Genomic DNA, 18,606 nt, shown 5'->3' on the forward strand with positions numbered 1-18,606 from the left:
TAAACAATTAAAAAGAAATAAAGCCTGTAAAGGAAAGAACAGGCTGTGTGGCGTCCTGGCTTTTTATCACTTCTATGTTTTTTTATGCAGATAATATCTATCAGCACTTCTCTTCTCAAAGCACAGTTATCTTTTAGAATTTTATCTACCTGAGTTCTAATCATGGAAACTGGCTTTTTAAACTGAATTCAGCATTGATGTCACTGTCCCAGAAAGATCACTTGTTGGTGGCACCTAAGCATGATGGTACCAGGAATCAAGGAAATCAGGTTTTCACTTCTTCTTGCAGCCTAGTTATTCTTGTTACCTGAAAAAGGTGACCTATACATTCTTACCTCCATCCTTCTTTCAGGGATAGTACCTGCCCAAATGTTATTCATATGAGGTTAATAAGTTTTTCTCTTTATTACCCTCTCGAGGGCCTCTTTGATTTCCTTATTCCTCAGGCTATAGATCAGAGGATTCAACACGGGGATAAGGATGACATAGAACACTGACAGCACCTTGTCCTGCTTCATGGAGTGACTAGAGCTGGGACGCATGTACACAGAGAGGGCTGTGCCAAAGAAGAGTGTCACAGTTGCCAGGTGGGAGGCACAGGTATTGACGGCCTTGGCACTACCTTTGCCTGAGGATATGTTCAGGATGGAAGCTACAATGAAAGCATAGGACAAGAGGATAACAAGCAAAGAACCAAACAAAATAAAAATGGCTTCCAGAAGAAGAATTATTTGGCTAATGAAGGCATTGGAGCAAGACAAGGGAATAATCCGAGGCAAGTCACAGAAGAAATGTTGAATGATATTTGGCCCACAGTAGTAAAGATGAAAGCAAGAGACTGTTAGAGATAAACTAATAAGGAAACCACTCACATAGGCCCCAGCAACCATCTTGCTACAGAGACCAGGAGTCACGATGGCTGAGTACTGCAGAGGGCTGCCAATGGCCACATATCGGTCATAGGCCATGGCTGCCAAGAGGCAGCACTCAGCCATGCCCATCCAGGCCGCAATAAAATATTGAGTGGCACAGGCAATGAAGGAAATCCTTTTTTCATCTTTAAAGAAGTCCGAAAGCATCCTTGGGCTGATAGAAGAAGAATAGCAGATGTCTATAAATGAGAGGAAACTGAGAAAAAAGTACATGGGTGTGTGCAGGTGGGAGTCCATCCTGATGAGGAGGATGAGACCCAGGTTCCAGATGAGAGTCAGCAGATAGATGCCTAGGAATATTGGAAAGAGGATGAGCTGCAGCTCCTTTTTATCTGAGAGACCCCGGAGAACAAACATGGTTACAGAGGTGTGGTTTCCATTCCATTCCATGGGCCTATTTGCTGCCATCTGCTGAAGAAAAGATGAGAGAATAGCTTTATTTCCCACCCAAAAGAAAAAAGAAACACTATTTTTTTAATCATGTAACTGGATAATTGTACAGCCTTAAATCATTCATGTTGAGTAATTTTGTGACTTCCGTGTACAATCACCAGCTTTCACCAAAAAAATACCCTTGAATAGATATTATCATTGGGTTTTGGGACAAACGGCAGTAAACGGCCATCATTAGTCCATCATCTCCTAAAATGTCTTAATATCATGTTCTCCCCTGCCAGATTTGCAAATATGTGAGTCTTTCAGGTAAGGCCAACTTAGGAAAATAGTGGTGAAAATGAAAGTTTCTGCCCAGGCATGGCTCAGCTCAGCTGTTAACTAGATGCTTGGAGAAGTTAATGTGTAAAATACGTCAAGTGAGGAGGCTGGAGGAGAAGCTCTTTAAAGCCTTCTGGAGAACTAGCACTCAATTAACCTATAACCAGAAAGCACTGATGATCCTGTAACACCCTTTCTGCTTTCACAATGTTACAGAACGGTGGGAAGAGTCAGTCACTAAGAAGCAGAAGCCTGGAAATGGAGTGATTTAGCCAATTTAATGACTCTAGAAAGGCTCTTGAGAAGTGACATAAGACAGGGTTCGAAAAGTCATGAAGCTCCCTTTCTTTCCGGTGCAGCTTTTTCTTTCCTCACAACAGGAATACTTATGAGCTAGACTGTCTACAACAGTGTTTAATGCTTTCTTTATGTCTCCTTGGAAATCTGATAGAAACTCTAGACCCTCTGCGCAGCAAAATGCAACCACTTACCACGTTTGCATACAGTTTTATTGGATTCCCAGTTACCCTGAAGTCTATTGATGGTTACCAGGTTAGAAAACTCTCCTAAGGGGAGAGTGACTCAGAATTATGTAAGGGTCATGCTTGGGCAAAAGGCATGGACATTGGGAAGCTGAGGCATCAATAACACAATCATCATGTTTCTTTACATAGATATCCTTCCAGGTAATTAACAGAAAATGCATAACGCTGACTGACTGCCAAGGAAATAAGGCAATATGAAAGAGATTTAGTGTCCCTTAGAAAGAAACAAGGCAGTATTAAAATGTTTTGCAGTATGTTCTGGTGTAACTGAGCAACAGGAAAATCCTGAACGTGAGATGGTAACCACTGCAGAGATCGTATCCACAGATGCCTAAAAGACAAAATTACCACAGCAAATCCTATCATATGCAGAGAGCCAAGTTCAACCACTGATGCCATTGTTAAACTTAGAGACACCTTTTAATTGTCACTTTGTTTTCCTGCCCATGCAGGTTCCTTAACTTGTAATCAAACCTCATTTTGAGTTTTATAAAACGTAGGCTGTATCAATATACCATAGCATAAAGTAGAGGCCCCTAAGTTTTCTTCTTTTGTCTTGAGTAAAGCTTATCTTGGCATAGAGTTTGTCTTGGCTCTCTTTCTTCAGCTCTTTCTCACACCATTTATGGCGTAACATATTCCTCCTCCTTGTCTTACCTACATTTGAAATTTCTTAGCAAATGAAAACAGACGGCAATGAAAAAGTGGTCCCTTTGACATACTTCTTTTCTTTAAGACTTTCAGCAGCAGCAGTACTTTTTAATGCTTGGGTGTTGCGAACAGTTAGGTGATCTACTTCTAACTGAAAGGTTGCTCTTTCAAATCCACTCAGAGGCACCTCAGAAAAAAGGCCTGGCAATTTCCTTTTCAAAGGTCCCAGCCTTGAAAACTCTCCGGAGAATTTCTATTCTGCAACACGTGGGTTCACTATGAGTCACCACTGACTCAAGGGCAACTGATTTAAAGGAGCCCTGGTGGCACAGCGGTTAAGAGCTCAGCTGGTAACCAAAGTTCGGCAGTTTGAATCCACCAGCTGCTCCTTGGAAACACTATGGGGTAGTTCTACTCTGTCATATAGGGTCGCTATGAATCAGAATCAACTCGATGGCAATGGGTTTGGTTTGGTTCTGGTTTTGGTGGCACAAGCAATTTCCACTTGACTGCTAACCTAAAGTTCAGCAGTTGAAATCCACCCAGCAGTACCGTGGAAGAAAAAGCTTGGGAGATCTGCTTCCATTAAGATTACAGTCAAAAAAAGAAAAAACCTGTGCAGTAGTTCAACCCTGTAACACATGGGGACACCATGAGTTGGAACTGACTCAACAGCAACTAACAACAACCCTTTTATATCTAGCTGTAATGGGGATCATTTGGTTTTGAAAACTCTTAGCACATAGATGGGTCAGAAAACAAATCTGAAGAGCTTTGTCTATGAGGAAGAATGAGGGCAAGTTATCTGACAGAAGACCAAGTATTACCTTTATTCTTGAATAATGGTCCCTTGCTTCCACTAGAACTGGACATGTGTAATCCGGAGCTGTGTTGGATCCACTCACTCAGGACCTACCCCTCATAAAGTCACCTGTGGACTACTTAAGTTGGACTTTTGAAATGGAACATATCAGGTAGTAGAGACCCCTCAAAAATAATCCACAACTAATCTTTTGGGTCTGTGTTTTCCCACTTATTTCAAATACTAATAAAATGAGTCAGAGTTTTTCCAGCCCCCACTTTATGCTGAAGTATATTGACACAGCGTATGTTTTATACTATCCTTCTATAGGTTTGTTTTCAGGTTAAAAGTGCCACTATGGAAGATGGTCTCTTATGACTTCAAGGACACTGACACTGAGTTGTTTCTAAATCTGTGGATGGTACCTGTATCCTAGGCCCTTGACATTAACTAAGTGACTCACCTAAGAGTTCTGAAAAGTGTTCCTCTTCTGTGATCCAACTCCTTTTACTTTATGGTGTACCCAGGTATTCAGAAATGGTGAGCCGAAATTTCAACTTACAGCATCTGAGAGCTTCCCAGTTCATCAGTACTCTGAGATGAGCGCGAAGCCTATTGTTAGCCGCATCCTTCAGAAATGATCCAGCTATGGAAGAAGGTGGCCTTAATTTCTTAAGAAACTTCCCCAGCACATTTAAGGAAGAATATGAGAGCACAATGTACAACAAAGAAGGGGCAATTAAAACTAAGTGGGTTGTAAATAACTGCCCTCCTGGGTGATAGAGGGGACAACAAACTTGTTAACTGCTCCCTTGCTTAGGCTCCAAGATCTTCCTTCAGGGTGTTAATCTTTTGAGATATTTTGATATCAAGGAACCTTCCTTTCTGATTGTGTCTTTATTGCCAAGGAAGAGTCATGGGGCTAATATACAAGTCATTTCCAACCCTGTTATTTGTGAAATAAATTTTTGTCAACACAGCATAGGTATACTCCTCAGAGATTTGTTTTGGAAAGACACCAGGAAGAAGCAAAAACCCAGCAACTGTGAATCGGACTTTCTGCAGTAGAGGGAGTCTCAATTCTCTACTTCCTCATTTTGAAGCAAGTTGTTAATTTTCAGTGGGAATACATGGAGTGGATCATATTTGGGAAATCTTACCAATACTTAGAGTAGGAAAGAAGAAACTAAACACCATCCTTCTTCTCTTCCATGACTCCGGCAGATTGGGTTTAAGTAAAAGTGTAGGAGAGGGAGAGGGAGAAGAGAAAATGAACATATGAAGAAGGCCAGAGATGAGGGAAGGAAAAAAAAAAAAAGAAGAGTTGGGAAAACTGTGTATGACATTTAGAAAAGGTAAATATCATTCAATGTTCTCAAACACAAAATGAGGTAATCCTTCTGCCTCCCTCCATCCCACTTCTCTATCTTCTCTGACATTTATATGAGAAGAATTTTTTATTCGCAGCCCCAAAACACTAAAGGGAATGAAGCCCATATGATGTGGTCTTCAAGCTCCATTTTTTCTTTGATAAAAAAAATCTAGAAACTACATGGGAAGATTTCAAAAGATCTCTTGAGAACACAAAGCATTTTAATGAAATGTGCAAAGACTGGAGTTAGAAGAGGAGAACATGCTCAGCATTTCTCAAGCTAAATGAACCAAAGAAAAAATTCAAGCCTTGAGTTGCAATACTAAAGAGTTTATGGGGAAAACATTGAACAATGCAAGGACAATCAAAAGAAGGTGGAAAGAACCCACAGAGCCACTATACCAAAACAAGCTGGTCAACATTCACACATTTCAGGAAGTAGTATATGATACAGAACAGATGGTCTTGAAAGAAGAAATTGAGCTGCAGTAAAGGCATTGGTGAAAAACAAGTCTCTGGGAATTGACAAAGTACCAACTGAGATGTGTCAACATAGAGATGCAGCACCAGAGGTGTTCACTTGTCTATGCCAAGAAATATGGAGGACAGCTGCCTGGCCAAGAGACTGGAAGAGGCCCATATTTCTGCCCATTCCAAAGAAAAGAGATCCAACAGGATGCAGAAATTATCAAACAATATCATTAATATCACATGCAAGTAAAGTTATGCTGAAAATCATTAAAAAGTGTTTCCAGCACTACGTTGATAGGGAATTGTCAGAAATTCAGGCTGATTCAGAAGAGGATGTTGAAAGGGGGATATCAATTGCTGATGTCAGATGGATCATGGCTAAAATTGGAGACATCAGAAGTTTACCTGTGTTATATTGACTATGCGAGGACATTCAACTGTGGGAATTATAACAAATTCTGCATAACATTTAGAAGAATGAGAATTCCAGTATACTTAATTGTGCTCATGAGGAACCTGTACATAGACCAAGAGGCAGCTGTTTGAACAGAACAAGGAGATACTTCATGGTTTAAAGTTAGGAAAGGTTTGTGTCAGAGTTGTATGCTTTCACCATGCTTACTCACTCTGTATGGTGAGCAAATAATCCAAGAAGCTGGACTGTATGGGGATGAACATAACATCAGATTTGGAGGAAGACTCATTAGCAACCTACGATTTTGCTTGCTGATTTGACTTGGAGCCCTTACTGATGAGGATCAAAAACTAAAGGCTTCAATATGGATTCAACCTCAACATATAGGAAAAAAAAAATATTCACAACTAGATCAATAAACAACATTACGATAAATGGAGAAAATATTGAAGTTGTTAATGATTTTATTTTACTTGGATCCACAATCAATGCCCATGGAAGTAGCAGTCAAGAAATAAAACAAGAGAGGTGGTACCAACATGTCTATAGACAGAAACACCATACTATCCCCCTGCAGCAAAGACCCAAAAAACTAAATAAAACGTTTAAATGTCAATCCTGGAACCCTAAGTACCAAATGAAGGAATAAAGAATCAAGCACTGAACAGTATAAAAAACCGACAGAGAACAGGGAACAAGGAGAACTATGGAGTGGAGGTCCATACCAGCTAACGTGGCAGGATTTGCCATCTTGGGCTACAGCTGCCAAAGAACTCAGACAGGGACTATGGAAAGGTAGGTTCATGGAGCTCATTAACCAAGTATACACATTTCGCCCCCCCCCCTTTTCTTCCCTCTAAGTGGTCCCCACTGCTGGATAATGGTGCACAGCTGTTCAGCTACAGAAACACTAGCTCACTGCTGCTGTGGTCTGCCCTGCCCCCACCAGCCAACCCCACCAGGCCCATTGTTTTGCTTGTTTGTTTTGACTTGCATTTTTGTTTGTTTGTTTATTTTATTTTATTTGGTTTTTTTTTGGTTGTTTCTTTAGCCCCGTGTGCAATTCCCTTCCCTTCTTAACAGGCTGATTTTTTTTTGTTGTTGTTTGCTTTGTTCTTTCTTGTTGTTGTTGCTGTTTATTTGTTTTTTTATGTATTTGGGAGTGGGGCATTTTGTTACTTTTTTCTCTCTCCCTTCCTTCCTTCACTTTCTTCCACCCAGCTGGTCCCATGTACCAACCCTTCTCCTGCTTGATGAGCTGTGATTTTTTTGGTTCATTTGCTTTATTCTTTTTGTTGTTTGCTTTCGACAGGATTTTTCTAGCCTTCTGTGTTGCTTCTCTCTCTCTACCTTCCTTCCTTACCTTTCTCCCACCCAGCTAGAGCAAGCTGTCCCCTTCCCTTTATGGAAGGTTGCGATTTTTTGGCATTTGCTTTGTTCTGTCTTCCTCCCTCCCTCCCTCCCTCCCTCCCTCCCTCCCTCCCTCCCTCCCTCCCTCCCTCCCTCCCTCCCTCCCTCCCTCCTTCCTTCCTTCTTTCTCTCTCTCTCCTTTCCTTCCTCGCCATTCTCCAGCCTACCCAGTCTTGTGAAGCAGCCCCACCGCTTCTGGAGGAGCCATATTGCACAGCTTGTTTGGAGAGTCATCAAGGGCAGCTCCACCAGGTCTGCACAGCCAACACCAACTGGCTCCCTCAGGGCCACTTTATGTATTGTTTGTTTGTTTAGTTGGTTTTTTCGGTCTTATTTTTCCATTTCGTTGTTGTCATTGCTATTCTGATGCAGCTGTTTCTCCTCTCCCTCCCACACCCTCCTTTCTTCTATCCCATCCATCCATCACTGCACACCACCCCCAACTTCTTGGAGGGCTGTACTCTACTGCTTTGCTAGAGAGCCTCTGGCAAATGGCTTCCCCAGATCTGCACTGACCCAATAGGACAGCTTTCTCAGTGCCATATTTTGTATTTTTCTTTATCTTTCCCCTTCTCCCTCCCACCGAGGCCCTTTACTGCCTCTGCCCCTTCTTGACGGACCGTGCCATGCCACCCAGTGAGAGAGACAGCTGCTTGGCACCACCCCATTCTGCCTCACACTCAACAGTCTGCACACCCACTACCATAATTTTTTTTTTATTTGATTGCTTGATTGTTGGTTTCTTCTCTTGCTTTCTCCTCTTTCCTGTCCTTTCTCCCAACTGCCTAACCCTATGTGCCACCAATGTTGATTTTTGACAGGGCAAGCCATACTGCCTGGCTAGAGAGCCACTACCACAAGGGCTCCCTGCATCTGCCCCACCCCACAGACTGAGTCCTAACTCACTGTTATTTTATTACTTTTTTCTTTTTATTTATTCTCATCTTTTTGCCTTTTTTGCCTTTGTTCCTCTCTTCTTTCACCCACCCACTTAGGTCTATACATCACATCCTGTCTTTTTATTTATGCTTATCTCCATCATGTGCCAAGTGCCAAACCCCCTGAGTGGTACCAACCCAGTACCCTGGACCTAGCTCTGTACTGACCCCAGCTCAACCCCGTCACTGCCAGTACATACAGCAAACCACCATCACCACCGTTCCACCCCCACTGGACCCACCCTACTGCAACATAGCTGAATGACTGGCCCTACTCACTTGGACAAGGTGGTGAGAGCTATCATGCCCACAGGCAAGCAAGCAAAAACACTCACACAGCCTACCTGAGCAGACATGATCAAATAAAAAAAAAAGGAAGAAATAATCAAATCTAAAATCAATAAATGAAGAAAATAATTCCTGAATATCCTGAAGACAGCAAACAATACCAAAAAATAGAAGACCGTTCCAGAGAGTGTCCAAAATAAAATGCCAGATGACCTTCTACTGGAAGAAAAGGCACTGGAACTACCTGATAGGGAATTCAGAACTCTAATGTTCAGGGTTCTTCAATAGATGAAGGAAAATGCACACAGAGATAAGGAAAAAATAGACAAAACCATGGAAAAGACTGACAAAACAATGGGATAAATCAGGCAAATAATATAGGAATAAAATCTCACAATAAATAAACAACTAGAAATCATACAAAAACAGCCATTATACCCAAAAGATAAACAACAAGATTTCTGAAATGAACAGTTTAATACTAGGCTCTAGGAGCCAATTTGAAACAATGGAAGACACAGGATCAGGAAAATTGAAGACAAATTCTTGGATACACTTTGTTTCAGGAAAAATCAGAGAAAAAAATGAAGAAAAATGAAAAAAAAATCATGACAGCTATATGGAATACAATGAAAAGCAATAAATTTGCAGGTGATCAGAGTTCCAGAACAGGGGAAGAAGACAGAAAACACAGAGCAGACCATTGAATATTTGCTAAGAGAAAAATTAACTAATATCATGAAAGATGAAAACTGGCTATCCAAGAAGCTCAACAAACCCCATATAGGATAGACAGCTCAAATGAAAAACACCAAGGCATACCATGATCACTCTCCCTAAAACCAAAGACAAGAAAAAAATCTTGAAAGCAGCTCAGGAAAAACAAAAAGTTACATACAAAGAGGAAACAGTAAGACTAAACTCTGACCATTTAGCAGATACCATGCAGGCAAGAAGGCAATGGGATAACATATATAAAACCTGGAAAGAAAAAAAACTGCCAACCAAGAGTATTATATTCTACATCAAATATGATGTAAAAATTAAGACTTCTCCAGATAAACAGAAATAAGGGAATGTGTAAAAAACCAAACCAAACTTAACAAGAATTATTAAAGGGAGTCCTTCTGTTAGAGAACTAACAACATCAGATGACAACCTGAACCTAGCACATAAGACACCATCAGCTGGATACGAACATAGATAATAAACAGTCAAGAATAAAACAAAACTAAAAGACTTACAACAGGGAACCAGAAAGGCCAACCTATGAATGTCCACAACATCAGTTCAATTAAAAAGGGAATAAATGGTGTAGGTTTAGAACTTTCAAATGGAGGGGAAGTCATAGCATTATCAAGTAGTAAAAGACTGGTATAAACTTAAGAAGATAGAGGTAAATTTCAAAGTAAACACAATAAAACTTAACAAATCTACTCATCAAAAGAAAGAAGAAAAACATAAAGACTCAGTAAACACAAAATCTACCAAAGCAAAAAAAAAAAAAAAAAAATCCATAAAAAAAAGGAATTTAATACAGGAGAGTTGAAGAACAAATATGAGCACCACACAAAAAAAAAAAAAAACCACTACAAAATGACAGCAATAAACTCACACCTATCAATAATCACATTAAATGTAATTGGCTTAAATGCACCCATAAAGACACAGAGAGTGACAGAATGGATTAAAAAAAAAAAGTCCAATCAATATACTGTCTACAAGAGACATGCTTTAGAAACAAAGACACAAAATTTATTTAAAATGAAAGAAGCAAAAACATATATCGAGCAAACAGCTACCAAAAAAGAGCAAGAGTGGCAATACTAATGTCAAAAAATAGAGATTTTAAAACAAAATCTGCCATAAAAGACAAAGAAAGACATTATCTAATGATTAAAGGGAAAATACACCATGAAGACAAAACCATAATAATTATCTCCAGACCCAACGACAGGGCTCCAAAATACGTAAAACAAACTCTAACAGCACTGAAAAGAGAAATTGATACTTCCAAAATAATAGTAGGAGACTTCAACACGCTACTCTCAGTAAAGGGCAGAATGTCTAGAAAGAAACTCAAAAAAGATACAGAAGATCTAAAGGCCACAATCAACCAACTTGACCTCATAGATATATATATAACACTCCACCCAACAGCTGCAAACTACACATTCTTTTCCAATGTACATGGAAAGTTCTTCAGAACAGATCACATCTTAGGCCACAACATAATCCTCAATGAGATTGAGATAATAAGAGACAACATCTGTGATCACAAAACCCCAAAAGTAGAAATTAATAACACAAAGAACAAGGGAAAAAAATTGAATACATGAAAACTGAATAACCCCCTCCTTAAAAACCATCGGGTAATAGAAGAAATCAAAGACGGAATCAAAAAATTCCTAGAATCAAACAAGAACGAAAACACATCAGGCAGAAACCTTGGGGAAAAAGCAAAGGCAGTGCTAAGAAGTCAGATTACAGCAATAGATGCACACATCAAAAAATAAGAAAGGGACAAAATCAAAACATTAGCTACACAACTGGAACAAATAGAAAAAGAACAACAAAAGAAGCCAACAGCCACCCAAATAAAGGAAATAATAAACTCCAGAGAGGAAATAGAGAAATGAAAAACTACAGAAAGGATCAACGAAACCAAAAGTTGGCTCTTTGAAAAGATCAACAAACCATTGGCCAAATCGATAAAAGAAAAACAGGAGAGGACAAAAATAACCCAAATAAGAAATGAGATGGATGACATCACAAGAGACCCAACTGAAATAAAAGGGTCATAAAAGAATGCTATGAAAAATAGTACTCCAAAACATTTGAAAACCTAGAGGAAAAGGACAGATTTCTGGAAAAACACTACCTACCCAAACTAAAACAAACTGAAGTTGAAAATTTGGACAAACAAATAACAAGAGAAGAGATTGAAAAGTTAATTAAAAAAAAAAACAAAATTCCCAACAAAAAAAGCCCTGGCCCGGAGGGCTTCACTGGAGAATTCTACCAAACATTCAGAGAAGAATTTACACCAGTACTACTCAAACTATTTCAGAAGATAGAAAAGGAAGGACTGTTTCTGAATTTATTCTTTGCAAACAGCATAACCCTGATACTAAAACCAGCAAAGAACCTCAAAAGAAGAAAATTAAAGATGAATATCTCTCAAGAATGTTGACGCAAAAATTCTCAACAAACTTCTAGTCAGTAGGATTCAACATTATATCAAAAAAATAACACATCAGGACAAAGTGGAGTTCATACCAGGTGTTCAAGGATGGTGTAACATTAGAAAATCAATCAACGTAATCGACCACATAAATAAATAACATGATCATTTCAATCGACGCAGAAAAGGCATTCAACAATGTCCAACACCCATTCCTGAAAAAACTCTCAATAAAATAGGTATAGAAGGGAAATTTCTCAACATAATAAAGGTCAACTATACAAAGCCAAGGGCCAACATCAGTCTTCATGAAGAGAAGCTGAAACCATTCCCCTTGGGAACAGGAACAAGATTCAGGATGCCTTTATCATCACTCCTACTTGACATTGTGCTGGAAGTTCTAGCTAGAGCAGTGAGGCAAGAAAAAGAAATGAAGGGCATCTAAACTGGTAAGGAAGAAGTAAAACTGTCCCTATGTGAGGATGATATGATACTCTGCATGGAAAACCAAAAAGACTCCACAAGGAAACTACTGGAACTAATTGAAAGATTCAGCAGAATAGCAGGATACAAGATAAACATACAAAAAATCAGTCGAATTCCTATACAACAACAACAAAAGAATAATGAAAAGGAAATCAGGAAAAAAAGACAATTTATAATATGCCTTAAAAAATAAAATACTTAGGAATAAATCTAATCAGGGATGTAAAAAACCTATAGAAAGAAAAGTACAAAACACTACTTCAAGAAACCAAACAAAACATACATAAATGGAAAAATATAATGTGCTCATAGATAGGTAGACGAACATTGTGAAAATGTCAATTCTAACCGAAACAATCTACAAATACAATGCAAACATAAGGTCCATCTGCAAAAAGATGAAACAGGACCCATACTTCACACCATACATAAAAACTAACTCACAGTGGATCAAAGACCTAAATAGAAAACCAAAAACTATAAAGTTCATAGAAGAAAAAATAGAGTAAACACTAGAGGCCCTAATACATGGCATTAACAGGATACGAACGATAACTAACAGTACACAAATATCAGAAGGTAAGCTAGATAACTGAGATCTTCTAAAAATTACATACTAATGCTCATCAAAAGACTTCACTGAAAGAGAAAAACAGAAACTACACAGTGGGAAAAAAAAATGGGATACAACAAATCCAACAAAGGCCTAATCTCTAAAATCTACAGGAAAATCCAACATGTCTACAACAAAAAGACAAAATATCCAATTACAAAATGGGCAAAGTATATGAACAGACACTTCACCAAGAAGACATTTGAGCAGCTCACAAATACATGAGGAAATGCTCATGGCAATTAAACATTAGAGAAATGCAAATAAAAACTAAAACGAGATACCATCTCATCCCAACAAGTCTAGCATTAATCCAATAAACACAAAATAATAAATGTTGGACAGGTTGTGGAGAGAACGCAACATTTATAACTGTTGGTGGGAATGTATGGTAAAACCACTTTGGAAACTGCTTTGGCAGCACCTTAAAAAACTGGAAAGAGAAGTACCATACGATCCAGCAATCCCATTCCTTGGACTATATCCTAGAGAAATAAGAACTGTCACATGAGTAGATATATACACACACATGTTCATGGCAGCACTGTTCTCAAGAGAAAAAAGGTGGAAACAACCTAGGTGCTCATTGACAGATGAATGGATAAACAAATTATGGCATATACACGCAATGGAATACTACACAACAATAAAGAACAAAGCTAAATCCTAAAAACGTGTCACAACATGGCTGAATCTGGAAGGCATTATGCTGACTGAAATTAGAAAGTTGCAAAAAGACAAATATTGTATGAGATTACTATTACAAGAACTGAAGGAAAGGTTGAAACACAGAATGAAACATTCATTGATGGCTAAGAGGCTGGGAAGTGAGGGAGAGCAATATTCACTAACTAGATCCAAACAAAAAACCGAACCCTTTGTCATCTATTCAATTCCGACTCATAATGACCCTACAAGACACAGTAGAACTGCCCCATTTGGTTTTCAAGGAGTGCCTGGTGAATTCGAACTGCTGACTTTTAGTTAGCAGCCATAGCTCTTAACCACTATGCCTCCAGGGTTAGTAGACAAGAATTAGATGAAGGGAAGGACAACACATAATACAGGGGAAGTCAGCACAACTAGACTGAATCAAAAGATGAGAAGTTTCCTGAATTCAACCAAACACTTTGAGACACAGAGTAGCAGGGGTGAGGGTCTCGGGACCGTGGTTTCAGGGGCCATCTAGGTCAATTGGCATAACAAAGCTTATTAAGAAAATGTTCTGCATCCCACTTTGGTGAGTGGCGTCTGCAGTCTTAAAAACTAGCAAGCAGCCATCTAAGATGCATCTATTGGTCCCAACCCACCTGGAGCAAAGGAAAATGAAGAACATCAAAGACACAAGGAAAATAGGGCTCAAAAGACAGAAAGGGCCACATAAACCAGAGACTCCATCATCCTGAGGCCAGAAGAACTAGATGGTACCCAGCTACGACTAAGACAGCCCTGACAGGGAACACAGCAGAGAGTTCCTGACAGAGCTGGAGGAATGTGTGGTGCAGAAACCAAATTCTCCTAAAAAGACCAGACTTAATGGCCTGACTGAGACTGGGGGGACCCCAGAAGACATGGCCCCCAGACTCTCTATTAGATCAAAACTAAAACCATTCCTAAAGCCACCTCTTCAGAAGATTAGACTGGAGTATAAGACATAAAATTATAGTAACATAAAGATTATGCTGCTTAGCTCAAGTAGATACATGAGACTAAATGGGCAGCTCCTGTCTGGAGAGGAGATGAGAGGGCAGGAACAGACAGGAGCTGGTTGAATGGACACAGGAAATCTGGATGAAAAGGAGGAGTGTGCTGTCACATTATAGGGAGAGAAACTAGGGTATTATAAATTTTTGTGTGAGGAATTAAGTTGAACTGTAAACTTTCACCAAAAGGACAATAAACTAAATAAATAAATAAAAATTATTTTAAATTTTTCATATATATAAATTTATGCATTATTTAATATTATTTTCAATTGTTTATTGTTATTGTTTAGTACTGTTTTATTTTCAGTGTATACAAATGTTGAGAAATTAATAATGAATGATAGAAATGAAGAAAACTTGTGAAAGAAAGAGCACACTGCTTGTTGTCCTGGATTCTTGTCGTTTCTGTACATATAATATCTACCAACACTTTCTCTTCTCAAAGCACAATAAACTTTTAGGTTTTTATCTACCTGAGTTCTAATAATGGAAACTGGCTTTTTAAATTTACATAACATCACTGTATTAGATTACTTCTTGATGGCAGCTAAGCACGACGGCACAAAGACATAAGGAAGCCAAGTTTTTACTTCTTCCTGTCTAGTTATTCATGTGACATGTAAAATGTCACTTACACATTTTTACCTCCATCTAGCCCAAATATTATTCTGACTGACATAAGGCTGTTGCTCTCTTTATAAGCCTCTTGAGGGCCTCTTTGATCTCATTGTTCCTCAGACAATATATCAGAGGTTTAAAAATGGGAATGGTGATGACATAGAACACTGATAGCACCTTGTCCTGATTCATGGACTGATTAGACTTGGGACATAAGTACACAGACAGGGCTGTGCCATAATAGAGTGACACAGTTGCCAGGTGGGAGGCACAGGTATTGAAGGCCTTGGCACTACCTTTGCCTGAGGATATTTTCAGGATGGAAGCTAGAATGAAACCATAGGATAAGAGGATAACGAACAAAGAACCAAATCCAACAACGATAGCTACCAGGAGAAGAGTCATTTGGGCAACGAAGGGATTGGAGCAAGACAAGGAAATAATCTGAGGCAAGTCACAGAAGAAATGTTGAATGATATTTGGCCCACAGTAGTAAAGTTGAAAGCAAGAGACTGTTTGAGATAAACTACTAAGGAAACCATTCACATAGGCCCCAGCAACCATCTTCCCACAGAGGCCAGGTACCATAATGGCTGAGTATTGTAGTGGGCTGCCAATAGCCACATACCGGTCATAGGCCATGGTGGCCAATAGGCAGCACTCAGCCAGAGCCATCCAGGCTGCAACAAAATACTGAGTGGCACAGGCAAAGAAGGACATCATTTTTTCATTTTTTAGGAAGTCTGAAAGCATCCTCGGGCTGATGGAAAAAGAATAACAGATGTCTATAAATGACAGAAAACTGAGAAAAAAGTACATGGGTGTGTGCAGGTGGAAGTCCATTCTAATTAGGAAGATGAGACCCAGGTTCCAGATGAGAGTCACAAGGTAGATCCCTAGGAATATTGGAAAGAGAATGAGCTGCAGCTCCTTTTCATCTGAGAGTCCCAGGAGAACAAACATGGCCACGGAGGTGTGGTTTCCATTCCTTCCCATGGACCTGCTTGATGTCATCTGCTGAAGAAAAGATGAGAGAAGGAAATAGCTTTATTCCCAAAAAAGGACATCTCATTTTTTTAGTTATGCATCAGACTAATTTTAAAACATTAAAATATCAATGTTGAGTGTAATCTCCTTTCATATACAATCATCAACCTTAACTGAAAAATCCTCTTGGTTATATTTTCATTCTTTCTTTGGGGACAAAAGGCATTCAGTGTGCATCAGTAGTCCATTTTCTCCTAAAATGTCTTCATTTCATGTTTTCCCATGGCAGATTTTGCAAATATGTGAGACTTGGAGGTAGGCCATATTAGGGAAATAGTGCAATTTCTTTATATGGTGAAACAGAAAAATTTTATTGGGCATTGCTCGGCATTAACTTAGAGATTGGAGAAGCTCTTGAATAGTTACAAAAAGGATTCTGGGTAGGTACTCTTTAAAATATCCTTGAGAAATGGCCTTTCATTAATGTATAACAAGGCACTCTTGACAATTCTGGAATGCCCTTTCTGCTTTTATGATACCTGGAGAGATGTAAGAATCATGTAGCAGGATGGAGGGAAGAGTAAATCAGAAGCAGTGGCAGCTTGGAAATGGATGTGACAGAAGCAAATTAGCGACTCTAGGAAGCCGCCTGAGAAATGAAGTTATACAAGGTTCACAGAGCTGTGAAACTCCCTTTCCTCAAATCGGAAATACTTCAGAGTTTGATTGTCTAGCACAGTGATTATTGATTGTCTTAGTGTCCTTTAAAGATCTGTGGAAACTCAGGTTCCTCTATCCAGCAAAATACAACTACTTATCACCTTTACTTTGAGAATTTTGGAATTTTCGGTCACCCTGAAGTCTATTTGTGGTTCCCAGGTCAGAGACTTCTCCTACAGGGGAAACTAATCGGACTTCTGTAAGATTCATGCTTAGACAACAAGCATGAGGATTGGAAACTCTGGGAAAGATTCAGGAGGTTTTTTTTTTTTCTCTCTCCTTCACATTGGAGTCAGTCCAGAGAAACACAGAAGCAAGTCTTCAAACAAATGGTAACTATCTAAAAAATATTTTTGCATCAGGAATTATACATCTCCTTCAAGAAGTTATACTGTTGTTTTCTGTGTAGTATCACTAAAACATCCCCCAAGAAAAAAATTTTTATTCAAATGAACCTGTTCAAGAAGGAAAATTATGATCTATTTTAAATACAGGAAATAGCTATCAAATGTAGCCTGGGAGTTGTGTTTAAGAGTAGTGAGAGAAGTCAATCACAAAAGGACAAATATTGTATGAGACCACTAGTATAAAAACTCACGAAAAGGTTTACATACAAAAAGAAACAATCTTCGATGGTTACGAGGGAGAAGAGGGGTGGGTTGGAAAAAACACTTAAAAGATAATAGATAAGTGGAAACTTTGGTGAAGGGTAAGATGGTACATTATGCTGGGGAAGCCAGCACAACCTGTACAAGGCAAGGTCATGGAAACTCCTTAGACACATCCAAACTCCCTGAGGGACCGAGGTGCTGGGCTTCGGCCTGTGGGAGCCATGATCTCAGGGAACATCTAGCTCAATTGGCATAACATAGTTTATAAAGAATATGTTCTACATTCTACTTTGGAACATAGTGTCTAGGGTCTTAAAAGCCTGCAAGCAGCCATCTAGGATACTCCACTGGTCTCACCCCTTTGAGACCAAGGAAAAATGAAGAAAACTAAAGACACAAGGGAAAGATTAGTCCAAAGGACTAATGGACTACATCTACCACAGCCTCCACCAGCCTGAGTCCAGAACAATGAGATGGTACCCAGCTACCACCACTGACTACTCTGACAGAGCTGGAGAAAAATATAGAGTAAAATTCTAACCCAAAAAGAAAGACCAGACTAGCTGGCCTGACAGAGACTGGAAAAATGCTGAGAGTATGGCCCATGAACATGCTTTCATCTCAGTAATGAGGTCACTCCTGAGGTTCACTTTTCAGCCTAAGATTGAACAGGCCCATGGAACAAAACAAGAGTAAAGGGGTGCACCAGCCCTGGGATAGGGACTTGAAAGCAGGAGGGAACAGGAAGATTGGCAACAGGGAACCCAGGGTTGAGAAGGGAGAGTGTTGACATGTAGTGGGGTTGTTAACCAATGTCATAGAACAATCTGTGTACTAATTGTTTGATGAGTAACTAGTTTGTTCTGTAAATCTTCATCTAAAGTACAATAACAAAAAAGGGAAAACAAAAACAAAAAAAATATCAAAAACAGCTGTCAAACGTAGCCTGGTAGTTATGTATAATGGTAGAAAGTAGACATCTTTGAGATTATCACAGAGAAATACTATGGTATTAATGGAATAAAACATTTCTATGAAGTACAAATATTTGCCAACATTAGCTGCTCAAAATATTTTCCTTCTCCCCAGTCATTTCCCAGTCATGGAAAATGAAGAAAAGAGAAAATCCTTATGGGACTATAA

At 39.2% G+C, this 18,606-nt stretch overlaps 2 protein-coding genes across 2 annotated transcripts; both read right to left on the bottom strand.

The window, feature by feature from the left end:
• Nucleotides 1–386: 386 nt before the first annotated feature.
• LOC126080625 (olfactory receptor 5A1-like) lies at nt 387–1,340 on the bottom strand. The gene has a single exon (XM_049891808.1). The coding sequence runs from the start codon at nt 1,338–1,340 to the stop codon at nt 387–389; it is 954 nt and encodes a 317-aa protein (XP_049747765.1).
• A 13,850-nt stretch (nt 1,341–15,190) lies between these two features.
• On the bottom strand, nt 15,191–16,159 carry LOC126080626 (olfactory receptor 5A1-like). The gene has a single exon (XM_049891809.1). It carries the CDS (start codon nt 16,157–16,159, stop codon nt 15,191–15,193), a length of 969 nt encoding a protein of 322 aa, XP_049747766.1.
• Nucleotides 16,160–18,606: the final 2,447 nt, after the last annotated feature.

Source organism: Elephas maximus, chromosome 7, assembly GCF_024166365.1.
Source record: "Elephas maximus indicus isolate mEleMax1 chromosome 7, mEleMax1 primary haplotype, whole genome shotgun sequence".
NCBI classification, from domain to species: Eukaryota; Metazoa; Chordata; class Mammalia; order Proboscidea; family Elephantidae; genus Elephas; species Elephas maximus.